This window comes from Leopardus geoffroyi, chromosome C3 (genome assembly GCF_018350155.1).
Source record: "Leopardus geoffroyi isolate Oge1 chromosome C3, O.geoffroyi_Oge1_pat1.0, whole genome shotgun sequence".
NCBI lineage: Eukaryota > Metazoa > Chordata > Mammalia > Carnivora > Felidae > Leopardus > Leopardus geoffroyi.
The window spans coordinates 21,455,367-21,468,374 of NC_059338.1; the positions used below are offsets into that span (position 1 = coordinate 21,455,367).

Genomic DNA, 13,008 nt, shown 5'->3' on the forward strand with positions numbered 1-13,008 from the left:
CAACAACAAAAGAGCCTGTAATCTTGGAAGTGAAAAACGTCTATTTCTTATAAGTCATTGTATCTCTACACCTAACTGTACCCAATTCTGATTAACATATGCCCTGCTCAGCTCCATATCATATGCCATCCCCCTTCTTGCTATGTATACTCCAGTTATACTGACCTTCTTCCAGTACATTCTACTAGTTATTACTTCCTTTTGCTATAAAGCTGTTATTAATCTGGGATGATCCTCAACCTCTTTCCCCCAGTTAATACCTACTTGAACTTTAGACTTCAGCTGAATTGTCACTTACGCAGAGCTTTCTCAGATCTCCTTGAAAAGGTCAAGTCCCATTGTTATATATAATAAAAAATTTAATCTTGCCCAAAGAGAGGCCTTGCCTTTGCCCATGGCTCCTGGGAGGTATACTTAGCTCTTGAGAAGCCAGGCCCCGTAAGAACATCTTTGTTTACCTGAGGGATTTGGTCCACAAAGGCAGTCTAACACCGTGACTTAGGGTGGAATCTGGGGTCAACAATATCAGCTCAGCCTCCAGGGTGCCGGGAGACTGAGGTCAGCCACGTGGGTGGTCAACCGGGTCTGCGTGGCTAAGGCCAAATAAAAACTCTGGATACCAAGAATTGGTTGAGATTCCCTGGATGACAATACTCTGCACATATTGTCACATATCGTTGCCAGGAAAGTTAGTGCCATCTGTAACTACTGGGAGAAGACAACTGGAAGCTCTTAGCAAGGGACTTTCCCAGACTCTGCGCCATGTATCTCTTCCCGTGGCTAAATTTAATCTGTATTTTTCACTGTCATAAACCATAACAGTTTTCAATAAGGTCTATGAGTTTTTCTAGCAAATTACAGAAACTGAGGGTGGTCTCGGGGACCCCCTAACTAAACGTGCAATTGCCAGAAGTGAGGATGGTTTGGGGACCCTGAACTCCATAGCCAGTGTTGGGAGTGAGCATAGTCTCACAGATTGTTCTCAAATTTTGCAATATAATATGTCCTCATTTCACTCCAGGAAGCGCTTATCACCACCATAATTGTGCATTTCATTGATTAAGACCAATCTCTTCCACTAAACTCTAAGCACGTTGCGGGCAGGGATTATGACTGCATATCATTCTCCAAGCACCTAGCACAGTAAGCAATCATCCTTTCCTGAAAGACTGAACAGACTGGAGTCAGACAAACCCAGTACCACTACGGCACAATCTCAGCAAGTAAATCAGTGAATTGGTAACAAGACAATGATGCTTTGTAGAGAAGTATTACCAAAATGTCATTCCTGGCATTCCTTAAACACAATTATAATTACTAGTAATTACAATTACTACTTTATTTCTTCAGTGAACCACGTACATGCACATCTATAATTACAGCATATGAATGATTAGTTTAAGACGGCCAGGATTAGTATTACCTTTCTAAATTGATGCAATTCCATCCATAAATACCAAAAATATGTATTTAGTTATTATGTATGACCGTATCATAAATAAATATAATTTTAATTATACTTTTAAAATTTCTGAAAATAGGAGACTCCTGGATAAAATCATTACTAGCTCTTGAAGCCTAGAATTAAGGATTATATTATTTATGTAATATAAAGTTTCCGGCATAGACTCATAGGAGGCATACACTAAAAAGACCAGAAGATATTGGGGAATTACAATTAAAAGATATCACTGGGGAATTACTGATAGGTCAGTTCAATAAGAACTGTTGACATAATATAGAACAAAAACCACCCAGGATTATTAGAAAATCACTAATCCTACACATTAATAAACATGGCAAGTATAATACAAATAAACCATTAAATTATAGTTAAAACAGAAATACAGAACTAGAAAAATATCAAGGAACTCCAGAAATTATAAATTGAAACTTTAGTAACATTTATTTTCTTTATAGAGCACTTTCTTTCACCTTAAAAATACCTAGACCTCTATAAATCAGACATCATTAATGTCTTACTGTTAGTGAATACCACTGTTAATTGTAATATTCTTAGAGATGAAGAACTCAGTCTACATTTATTGGATATCTACTATGTACCAGGAACGGTATGTAAAAATAAAATCCCAGACTCTTAGGTTCACAATTTAGTGTGGAAGAAATATAGCATGGAAGAAATTAAACACACACACACACACACACACACACACACAAATTTGGAAGAATATAAATGATTTTCAGTGGCTATCTCTGAAGCAGGGATTATAAAAGGGACTTTTATTTTCTATATTATATATTTGTAATGCTTCAATTTTATAAAATGAGTGCATATTTTTATATACCTTAAAAAATAAAAACTGTCTTTAAAAGGAGAAAAAAACACCTGAAGGACTTTTAAAATTGTCTGTCCCCTACTTTTTCTCTACTATCTAGATCTTGAAAATCAAACTGTGGTTTTAAAATTATAATAATTGTCACACACAAATATTAGTACATTAGTAGTACAGAAGTACACAAATATTATGATATTTGTGTTAGGGGAAGAGTTAGAAACTCAAAATATTGATCACTAAGAGATTAAATAAATTATAGGACATTTATACCAAGAATTCTTTTAAAGAGTCAGTGTTGTGATGTGGTTGAGAGCAGACACTTCAGAGATATAGTGCCCAGGTTTGCACATCAGCTCTGCCAATGACTAGCTGCTTAACTTGGGCAAGTTTCATAATCTCTCTGGGACTCAGTTTCCACATTTGTGAAATAATAAGGAATCTGTAAAAACCACAGTGTTATTGAGGATCAACTACTACAAACAAATTAATAAAAAAAAAAATAATAATAACACATATTGGGGCACCTGGATGGCTCAGTTGGTTAAAGCATCAACTCTTGATTTCAGCTCAGATCATGATCCCATGATTCCTGGGCTCAAGCCCATGTCAGCGCAGAGCCCTTTTGAGAATCTCTTATTCCTCTGTCTGCCCCTCCCTCAGCTTCCACACATGCTCTTTCTCTCTCTTTCTCTCTTTCTCTCTACCTCTCTGTCAAAACAAACAAATAAACAAGGGGAAAAAAAGAAACCTCATGTGACCTCAGGAAAATAAGTTAATTTCTCCAGGCTTCAATTTCTTCATCTGAATTTCTTCATCTGTGACATGAGGACAACAACCTCACAGAGTTGTTGCAAGGATTAAATAAACAATATATCTAAAGCACAATATCTGCTACCCAATAAGAATGATAAATGTTGGCTACTGTTGGCATAGTTATCATTATAGTTCTTATTAAGAAGAGACACGCCTTGTCTTGTTGACCATTATATATACCTAGTACCTAATACCTAGCACAAAGTGCTCAATAACGACTTGTTGATTAAATGAATGAGTCAAACCGTTAAAAGTAGTTGGTAGAAATGGGTGTAGGATTACAAAGATATTCACTTTTATCACTATGTATTTCTGTAGTTTAAGTTCTATCATTAAAAAAAAACAACACAATAATGTTTTCTTAACCTGTAAAGTAAAAGCATGACAGTGTTAATTTCTCTAAAAACACTCAATTTTAAAAAGTTGGGGGGAAATGGAAAGAAGTGGTAAAAGAAAAAGGGAAAACAAGTTACTACGTGGAATAGCAAAGCCTTGAGCTAAAGTGCAGTAATGAGAATCAGCACTTTTATTTTTCGACCTTTCTAAAGGTTAAACAGATTATCCTAAGCAATTTTTTGAGTCTCAGAAATAAGTGCAATTTTCAAACAAGTGCAATTATACTTAGCTTAGTTTTAAATATCAAACCTCTCTTACTTACTCTCTGTTTTCCAAACAATGGACCAGATAGATATACGGCGGCACCTAATACTAAACACTTCACTGTATGTCCTGGAACAGCCCTTGTCAAGTGTGGTCCATGGAAGCCTGGGAATTCCTAAGACCCTTCTCAAGATGTTCATGAACTCAAAATCATTTCTATGGTAATTCAAAGACAGTCCTTGCCTACTTCCCTGCTTTCATATTTGTACTGATAGTAAAATAGCAACCAATGGTAGATAATACTGCTGGTATTTTAGCACCAATCTAGGCAGTGGCATTAAACTGTTTCACTGACACAGATACACAGTTTAAAAAAAAAAAAAAAAAAAAGCCAATTTTACTGAAGACTGTCTTTAATGAAGCAGTAAGTTATTTTTATTAAATTCTGACCTTGGAGTACAAGTCTTTAATAGTCTATCAAATGAAATACATAGCACAAATTAAAGCACTTTCTGCTGCAAACCAAAACATGCTAATCATTTCAAGGAAGGGCAGTGGTATGATTGTTTTGAGTTGTGAGTTAAGTTGGCTGCTTTTAACATCTTGGAACATCATTTTCACTTGAGAGCACAAATGGAAGACAAATACGGTTTTTCAGACAGGGCATGTGGCAGATATTTTTCTCAGAATTGTGTAAAATGAGTCTGTTACTTCAAGAAAAAAACCTGACTGGGGCGCCTGGGTGGCGCAGTCGGTTGAGCGTCCGACTTCAGCCAGGTCACGATCTTGCAGTCCGTGAGTTCGAGCCCCGCGTCAGGCTCTGGGCTGATGGCTCAGAGCCTGGAGCCTGTTTCCGATTCTGTGTCTCCCTCTCTCTCTGCCCCTCCCCCGTTCATGCTGTGTCTCTCTCTGTCCCAAAAATAAATAAACGTTGAAAAAAAAAAAAAAATTTAAAAAAAAAAAAAGAAAAAAACCTGACAGTATTTATTGTCTTAATAAAATTTAAACTTTCAAGTGAAAACTAGAATTTGGTATGACTTAGATCCTCCATTGTGAGTTTAAAAGTTTCCTGATACTTAACAACTTTTCTAATTCTACAGATGGTAATATTAATACATGTGACTTGTTGATAAGGTATGTAAACAAATGTGGCAACATTCAGAAGATCTGTAGAAGTCAGTGAATATTTGAAATGACCAATGCACAACGTTGCTGAATGCTGAATAAGTATAAGATCCATTTGCAGAGAAAGGTAAACCAAAAAAAATTTAATATAACAAAGAACAAAGTTTACTGATACTGTTTCAGATTTCACATTTTTTTTTTTTCAACGTTTATTTATTTTTGGGACAGAGACAGAGCATGAACGGGGAAGGGGCAGAGAGAGAGGGAGACACAGAATCGGAAACAGGCTCCAGGCTCTGAGCCATCAGCCCAGAGCCCGACGCGGGGCTCGAACCCACGGACCGCGAGATCGTGACCTGGCTGAAGTCGGACGCTTAACCGACTGCGCCACCCAGGCGCCCCCAGATTTCACATTTAAAAAAGAAACATTTTTAGAGTTTTGATATAATATCAAAGAATAGAATTCTCTGAAAAAGATTATTAAAATACTCCTCCCTTTCCAACTACATATGTGTAGTAGTTCATATACTTCAACCAAAAACAGAACAAAACAAAAACACTGCAAGTAGGAGTATAAAGAAGTAGATAGGAGAATCTAGCTATGTACTATTAAGACAGACATTAGATTTGCAAAAACAATATTTACAATTTGCAAAATATTTACAATTTGCAAAAACAACATAAAATGCAAATGTAAAACTTCTTGCTAATTTTGTTTTGGTAAATGTGATTATATTTCATTAAAAAATGTGTTATTTATGTTATCATGTAATGCATTTGTCATTTTTAAATCAATTAATAAGTAACTCTCAAATGCCTTAGTCTTAATGTCTAATATAATAAATATTGATAAATATAATCCACATAAACAGAGAAGCTCTTGGAGACCTCAATAATTTTTAAGAACGTAAAGGGATCCTAAGGCAAAAAAGTTTGAGGACTACTATACCAAAGACACAAAAGTGAAATACAGTTCTTTTTATCAAAAGGATTGCTCTCAAGACTTCAGAGTATCCGAGGACCATACCTGCTTGGCAAAAAATATTGTGTCAAGTCTGGAGTCCTGAACTACAGAGCCTGCTGGTTCTTCTCCTGGCTGCCACTTGAAAAGAAAAATTAACCCATGAACTGGCCTACAAAAGAAAGTACAAATTAGTGGCACCAAACCTTTCTTGTTTTTTAACACACAGTCAATACATCACATTTCAGTCAGTTACTTACCAAATATGTTGCGAATGAAGTAAGTTTGAGAAATTTTTTAAAGATTTCTATTGTTATTCATTGTCATTAAAATGTTGCCTAAGACAAGGCTAATAAACCTTAAAATTACATCAGGTAAAACAGAATTATAATGAAAGGTTTATTCTCAAATCTGGATTTTCACTTCCACCTTGTATCACCTCTCTTAAAAACTGAAAATAAGAACATAGCAAAACTAAAAGAAGCAGTTAACCCTAAATTGAATTCCAATATAGATGAATAAAGCCTACTCCTCGTCATATTCCAAGAATCCAACAACTCTCCCTCCAAAGAAAATTTCCCTAGTCCTCCATTTGCAATACAGGGTCCATTCTTACGGGCACAAGGCTGGGGATAAGAAGAGGCTCACAAGACAGAAGCATGGGAGAAAGGAAGAAACTTCCTAGCATCTACATTTGGAATCTGAACTTTAACCTCACCAAGAAGCAAGGCGATAACACACAGACAAATTCTGAATTACTATTAATATATGCTATGTACTAAATATGCTTTGTAGACTAATCTAATATTCAGGTATTCACATTTTTAATGTGAAATGTGTTCTGTCTTCTAGTCCTATTGATGTATAAGTGAATACTATAATAAATTAATCAACCATCTTGATATGGAATTACAGAGACTTAGTTTTTAATCCCTTGCAAGTTACTTATATGAGTCTCAGGTCTTGATTATGATATGAGAGTAATAATACCTCTCTCACAAGATGGAAAAAAGACTTAAGGAGATGACATATTCAGCCTACTGTCATCCAAGTAAAATAGACAACAATCTGCTTAAAGTACAGACATTATTTTTAACACAACTAAGATAATACTTACTTTAATTTTTCAAAATTCTCAGGCTCTAAACTCCATATTTCTTCTACTTGGGCTCCTCGGCAACCTGAAATAAGAAATTATTTCTTCAGAAAACAAAATAACTCATTTTTTCCTTCACCATTAAATAAAATACTAACTGAAAGGAATGTACATTTAGGGGCCATGAGACATGACAAATTAAAATGGTAAAACTGATAAAGCTCACAGACAAATCCTTTTAATTCCTTTACTATTTCCTAATTATTTATAATGGGAGTATATTACTTTTACAATTGAAAGAGGTTTCAAGTTTATTTTCACTAAAACACCACCCCGACTTCTCAGTCCCTCTCAATCTGTCTCTTTTACAATCCACTCTTTCTACTCAATTGCTGTTTCCCTTTTACTTACACTTTTTTTTTCAGTGGTAATAAATAACTACTACTTACCAGTGACTTTCATATCACATATTTAGCTCTGACCCTCTCCCTAAATTCCAATTCTATACTTTTTAATTTATTTATTTAATTTTATTTTATTTTCAACTACCTCAGAGTCCGCCAAACATACCCTTCCTTAGGACAGTGGTTCCCAATCAGGGAAACTTTTCTTGTCCCTTGCCTCCCTAAGAAAGGTTTTACAATGTCTGGAGACATTCGTCACAACTGTCACCAGTGGGAAGGCCTTGCATCTAGTGGACAGAGGCCAGAGATGCTAAACATCCTACACTGCACAAGACAGCCAAACAGCAAAGAATTATCTGGCCCAAAATGTCAACACTGCCAAGACTAAGACATCCTGCTCTAATAGTACATATCAGAGTAACAGTGTACTGGTTAAGAGGTTGGCCTCAAAAATGCCACGGTTTGCATCCCAGCTCCTCCATTTACTAGCTATATAACCAACCTCTCTGTTCCCATATTCATGGAGTTGTTGTGAGGAATAAATGAGATAATTTTGTATGCATGAGATACATTTAATACAGTGCCTGGCACACTCTAAGGGTTTACTAAATGTTAGCTAGTATCATCAAAATACAAAAAAACAGCCATATTTACCAGTGCCTTCTATGTGTAAGGTGCTTTAAATGCATTTTCTCTAATCACTGCAAGGCAAGTATTATACAGAAGAGGGTTAGGGATGTTAAGTGTCTTGCCTAAATTCACTACAGCTAGTATATACAAAAACAAAACAAAACAAAACAAAAAACTAATTAAAATCCACATCTGGTTCCAAAGTCTGGACAGTTTTTTTTTTTTTTTTTTTTTTTTTTTTTTTTTTAATTTTTTTTTTTTCAACGTTTATTTATTTTTGGGACAGAGAGAGACAGAGTATGAACGGGGGAGGGGCAGACAGAGAGGGAGACACAGAATCAGAAACAGGCTCCAGGCTCTGAGCCATCAGCCCAGAGCCCGACGCGGGGCTCGAACTCACGGACCGCGAGATCATGACCTGGCTGAAGTCGGACGCTTAACCGACTGCGCCACCCAGGCGCCCCTGGACAGTTTTTAATATTCCAGATTATTGTCAAGTAAAAGCTAGTAAAAAAAAAAAAAAAAAAAAGAAGTTACAAAAAAAATTCAGTCAACGAACTACATGACTTTGGGCATTCATTCCATTCCAGGACTCAATTTGTTATATTCAGCAACTATCTATTAAGAATTCACTCTTGTATTAAAGATATATATACAAGGAGAGTTACTAGGCTGTTTGTAGTAGAAAACATCTTGATAGACATTTACACATAGGAAGCTGGGGGGAAAGAACTTACAAATGTAAACCTGTATTTATGAGCATTGAAAAGGGCACAAAAGGACACTAATGCAATTATTAATACTGGTTACTGCTATTGGAAATCAATTGTAAAAAGGCCAAACATTAAAACATAGTATACTAAAAGAACAAAAGTCCACTGCATAAAAGTGTCCCCAAATCTTTTGCACGGGTAGAATTTCAAGTGATGACGCCTGTTTAAACAACTTTAAGCTAAACAAACACACAACCTTTGGGGTACAAAAAACATACTACTCAACTCTTAATACCTATCTCCTTATATACATTCAGTATCTAATAATTCCCTTATGTACATTCAATTTCAAATAATGCATGGTATAGGAAAGAGAAGCAATGATTCAAGAGGCCTGGTTCCAATCCGAGCACTGCCTTAAAGTTCTTAAACTTGAGCAAGAACATAATGTCCTAGAGCCTCACTTTCCTCATGTATAAAACAAGAATACTTCCTGCTTCATCCAATCCACACAATTCTTGTGAGGTATACATTATCAAACACTAAATACAAAGAATCACTTAATGCAGACTCCCTAACATATATTAAGTAAAAAGGTGGGTGTGGGGAGAAGGCTTTAAAAAGTTAACAAAATGCTGGTATTTTACAAATACCTTTTATGTGCCAAGCATGGTACTAGGTCCTGGCATGGACAGAAAATAATAAACAATAGTTGCAATACTTAAGAACTTCACAAGGGGAGCCTGGCTGGCTCGGTCAGTAGAGCATGTGACTCTTGATCTCAGAGTCCTGAATTCTAGCCCCACGTAGTGGGTAGACTTTATTTAAAAATAAACAAAACAAAACTTCACAACCAGTAGGAAACAGGTATATACAACTCAAAGGGCAGCATGCATAACATGCCTATGAGAGGTACACCAGAGAGCCTTCTGGAAGTTAAGAATCAGGAGAGATCATTACTATCCTTGCTGATCAGAGCAACTTTCATGGATAGTTGAACTAGGTCTTAAACAGGATTAACATAGGATTTGTCATCCAACCAGGACTCTGCTCCAAAATGAAAGGAAGTACTGAAATGAAAACGTTTGAGATATTTGTGTATTGACTAACACATTTGTATTATGATACTGGTGGCTCTGTAAAATAGTTCTATTCAAAAACTAATTTCAAAAATAATTTTCTTTAAAATATACCTGGAGCTTTTCTCCTGAAGAAAGATAACTCTGGGAGGGCCCTCTGTTGCCAATGCTTTAAATTTAAATGTAATGCTATCTTCCAAAAGTTTTGACAATTTGTTATTCCCCTAACGTCACCAAATCTACGAGAAGTAAAGACATGGCCCTGGCTTCTACACCTCCACAAAAAATAGTCCCAGATATCATCCCTAACCATGTCATTCAATGATATGGACAAATGTCATTTAGTTAGTGATGTCACCAAGTAGGAAAATCTGCATTGTGGACAATCACCCCAAAAACAAGGACTAGACTCAAATATTTGTGAACCCCAAACTGGAGAGCTGTGAATTTGTATCCCTAATGAGAAGGCTCCATTTTGGGGTCCTCAACAATTATAAGCAATACTTGCTTCTAAGCATACTAGATGCACTCTCATAAGTATGCATTGACTTTCTGTATGAAAGCCAAGCATTAACTTGCCTCTCTCTTCCAAACAAGGGAACATGTACCTCAGGAGAACTCCTAACAGAGCTTCATGTCAAGGAAACACTATAGTGGCCCCAAAAGTCATTCAGATTTGTCTCAACTCCTGGGCCAGAGTTGTTGTGAATGATGGAATTCTGCAAGACTCCCTCCTGGCAAGCCCAGGAGGAGTCTGTGCAATTACTACCTATACCTGAATTATGGCCTTCAGCCAAGATGAAAGGTCAAAACAAAAACTTAAGGAGAAAGCCACTGCTTTCTAATGTAAACACAATAAGAGATAAATTAAACAGATTCGGTACCAGCTCTGTGGGTCAGGTCAGATTAATCAGAGAAGCTGAAGGGATGGCATGTTTGGGGTAGAAAGGAAAAATGGATTTTATTGGGAGACAACTCTCAATGAGTTTCTCCCGTTTCTGCTTATCTTCTGGGAGGAGTTCTGGACTATCGTTTCAAGGATGTTATTTCAATAAACAGACTTGAAAGATAGATAATGTCTTCCCCTGGTGCAAAGACAAGACTTACGTGCTGTCCATAGTATCTTCCTAAAGCCAAAGGCCGAGCAGGTTTGCTAGCAGCCTCTTTAATAAAATTGGAAGTTCCCTAAACTCAGGGTTCCTTAGCTATGACACAGACCCATGTGTGCAACATCCACCTCTATCTACTGCCACTCCCATGGACTTGTAGGACAAGGGATCCAATGCAAATGTGAATCTCCTGTTGCCTACTGTGCCAAGGCTAATACATAATACAGTCTTTTATCTCTTTATCAATATATCAATAATACAATCCTTTATAATATAAACAGGCTAACTTGTTAGCTGGCAAACAGGGTAAAATATAATAGTCCATATTTCTTAACAGATGTTGGATTTTATCAAATGCTTTTTGTGTCTATTAAGATAATCATATGGGGCGCCTGGGTGTCTCAGTCGGTTGAGCGTCGACTTTGGCTCAGGTCATGATCTTGTGGTCCGTGAGTTCAAGCCCCGCGTCGGGCTCTGTGCTGACAGTTCAGAGCCTGGAGCCTGCTTCCAATTCTGTGTCTCCCTCTCTCTCTGCCCCTAATCCACTGGCCTTCTGTCTCTGTCTCTCTCAAAAATAAATAAACATTAAAAAATTAAAAAAAAAAAGATAATCATATAGTTTTTTGGTTTTTTTTGTGTGTGTTACTTTGGTGAATCACACTGAATCCCAAATATTAAACCAACACTGAATTCCTAGGATAAACCCCACTCAGCCATGACATACTGTCCATTTAATAGATTATTAGATTTGATTTACTAAAATTCTGTTTAGAATTTTTGCATTTATGGAGCGCCTGAGTTGTTCAGTCAGTTAAGCATCCAACTTTGGCTCAGGTCATGATCTCATGCCTCAAGGGTTTGAGCCCGCATCCGGCTCTGTGCTGACAGCTCAGAGCCTGGAGCCTGCTCTGATTCGGTCTCCCTTTCCCCACTCATGCTCTATCTGTCTCTCTCTCTCTCTCTCTCTCTCAAAAATAAATAAACATCAAAAAAATATATATTTTTTTAAGAATTTTTGCATTTATGTTGATGATGGAGTTAGGTCTGTAGTTTCCTTTTCTCGTAATGTCTTTTCTGTATTGGGTGTTAGGATAATGATGGCCCTCAGAGAATATTGGGAAATATTCCTTCCTCTCCATTTTTTCTGGGAAAAGTTTGTATAAAATTGGTATTACTTAATCCTTAAATATTTGAAATAATATACCAGTGAAGCAATTTTGGCTACAGTTCTCTTTGTGGGAAGATTTTAAGTTACAATTTCAATTTATTTAATAAAGTAAGGCTATACTGGTTATCCATTTCTTCTTGTATAAGCTTTGGTAATTTATGTCTTTAAAGATATTTATACATTTCACCCAAGTTGTCAAATTGATTGGCATAATAATGTTTAGAATATTCCCTTATTATCTTTTTAATCTACAGAATCCATAGTGGTATCATCTTACTCCTAATATTGGTCATTGTGTCTCCTCTACTCTTTCTTTCCCTTTTTTTTTTTTTTTTTTTTTTTTAAGATTTTATTTTTAAGAAATCTCCATACCCAACATGGGGCTTGAACTTACAACCCTGAGACCATGAGTTGCATGCTCTACTGGGGCACCTGGGTCGCTCAGTGGGTTGAGTGTCTGACTTCAGCTAAAGGTCATGATCTCATGGTTGGTGAGTTCAAGCCCCACACTGGGCTAGCTGCTGTCAGCCTGTCGGCACAGAGCCAGCTTCGGATCCTCTGTCCTCCTCTCTCTGCCCCTTCCTGGCTTGCATTCTGCCAAAAATAAATAAATATTTAAAAGAGTTTCATGCTCTACCAACTGAGCCAGCCACGTGCCCTTTTCCTCTCTTTTTTCTGACCAGGCTGACTTGGGGTTTGTCCATTTTATTGATCTTTGACAAACCAGCTTTTAGTTTCACTGATTTTCTCCACTACTTTTCTCTTTTCTGTTTCACTAATTTCAACTCTGATCTTTATTATTCCCTTTCATCTGCTTACTTCAGGTTTCATTTGCTCTTTTTTCTAGTTTCTTGAAATGAAAGCTGGGGTCACTGATTTGCTGTGGAAAAGTAAATGCAGTCCCTGCTATTCCATCCTGGTTGGAAACAGAAGTTTATAGCTTCTGTTTTTAATTGGTAGACCATCATAGTTTGTTTTGGTGCATTCATGAATTATGTATGTGCCACACCAAT

At 36.6% G+C, this 13,008-nt stretch overlaps 1 protein-coding gene across 4 annotated transcripts in view; it reads right to left on the reverse strand.

Annotated features, from left to right (window-relative positions):
• The window catches only part of UCHL5 (ubiquitin C-terminal hydrolase L5), a 41,172-nt gene that overhangs the window by 25,078 nt on the left and 3,086 nt on the right, over nucleotides 1–13,008 (reverse strand). For all 4 annotated transcript variants that reach the window (XM_045456134.1, XM_045456133.1, XM_045456135.1 and 1 more), the window contains exons 2-3: nucleotides 6,914–6,977; nucleotides 5,863–5,968 (exon numbers count right to left, since the gene is read on the reverse strand). In XM_045456134.1, the coding sequence (XP_045312090.1) occupies nucleotides 5,863–5,968; nucleotides 6,914–6,977 (170 nt within the window). The remainder of the gene's footprint in view (nucleotides 1–5,862; nucleotides 5,969–6,913; nucleotides 6,978–13,008) is intronic.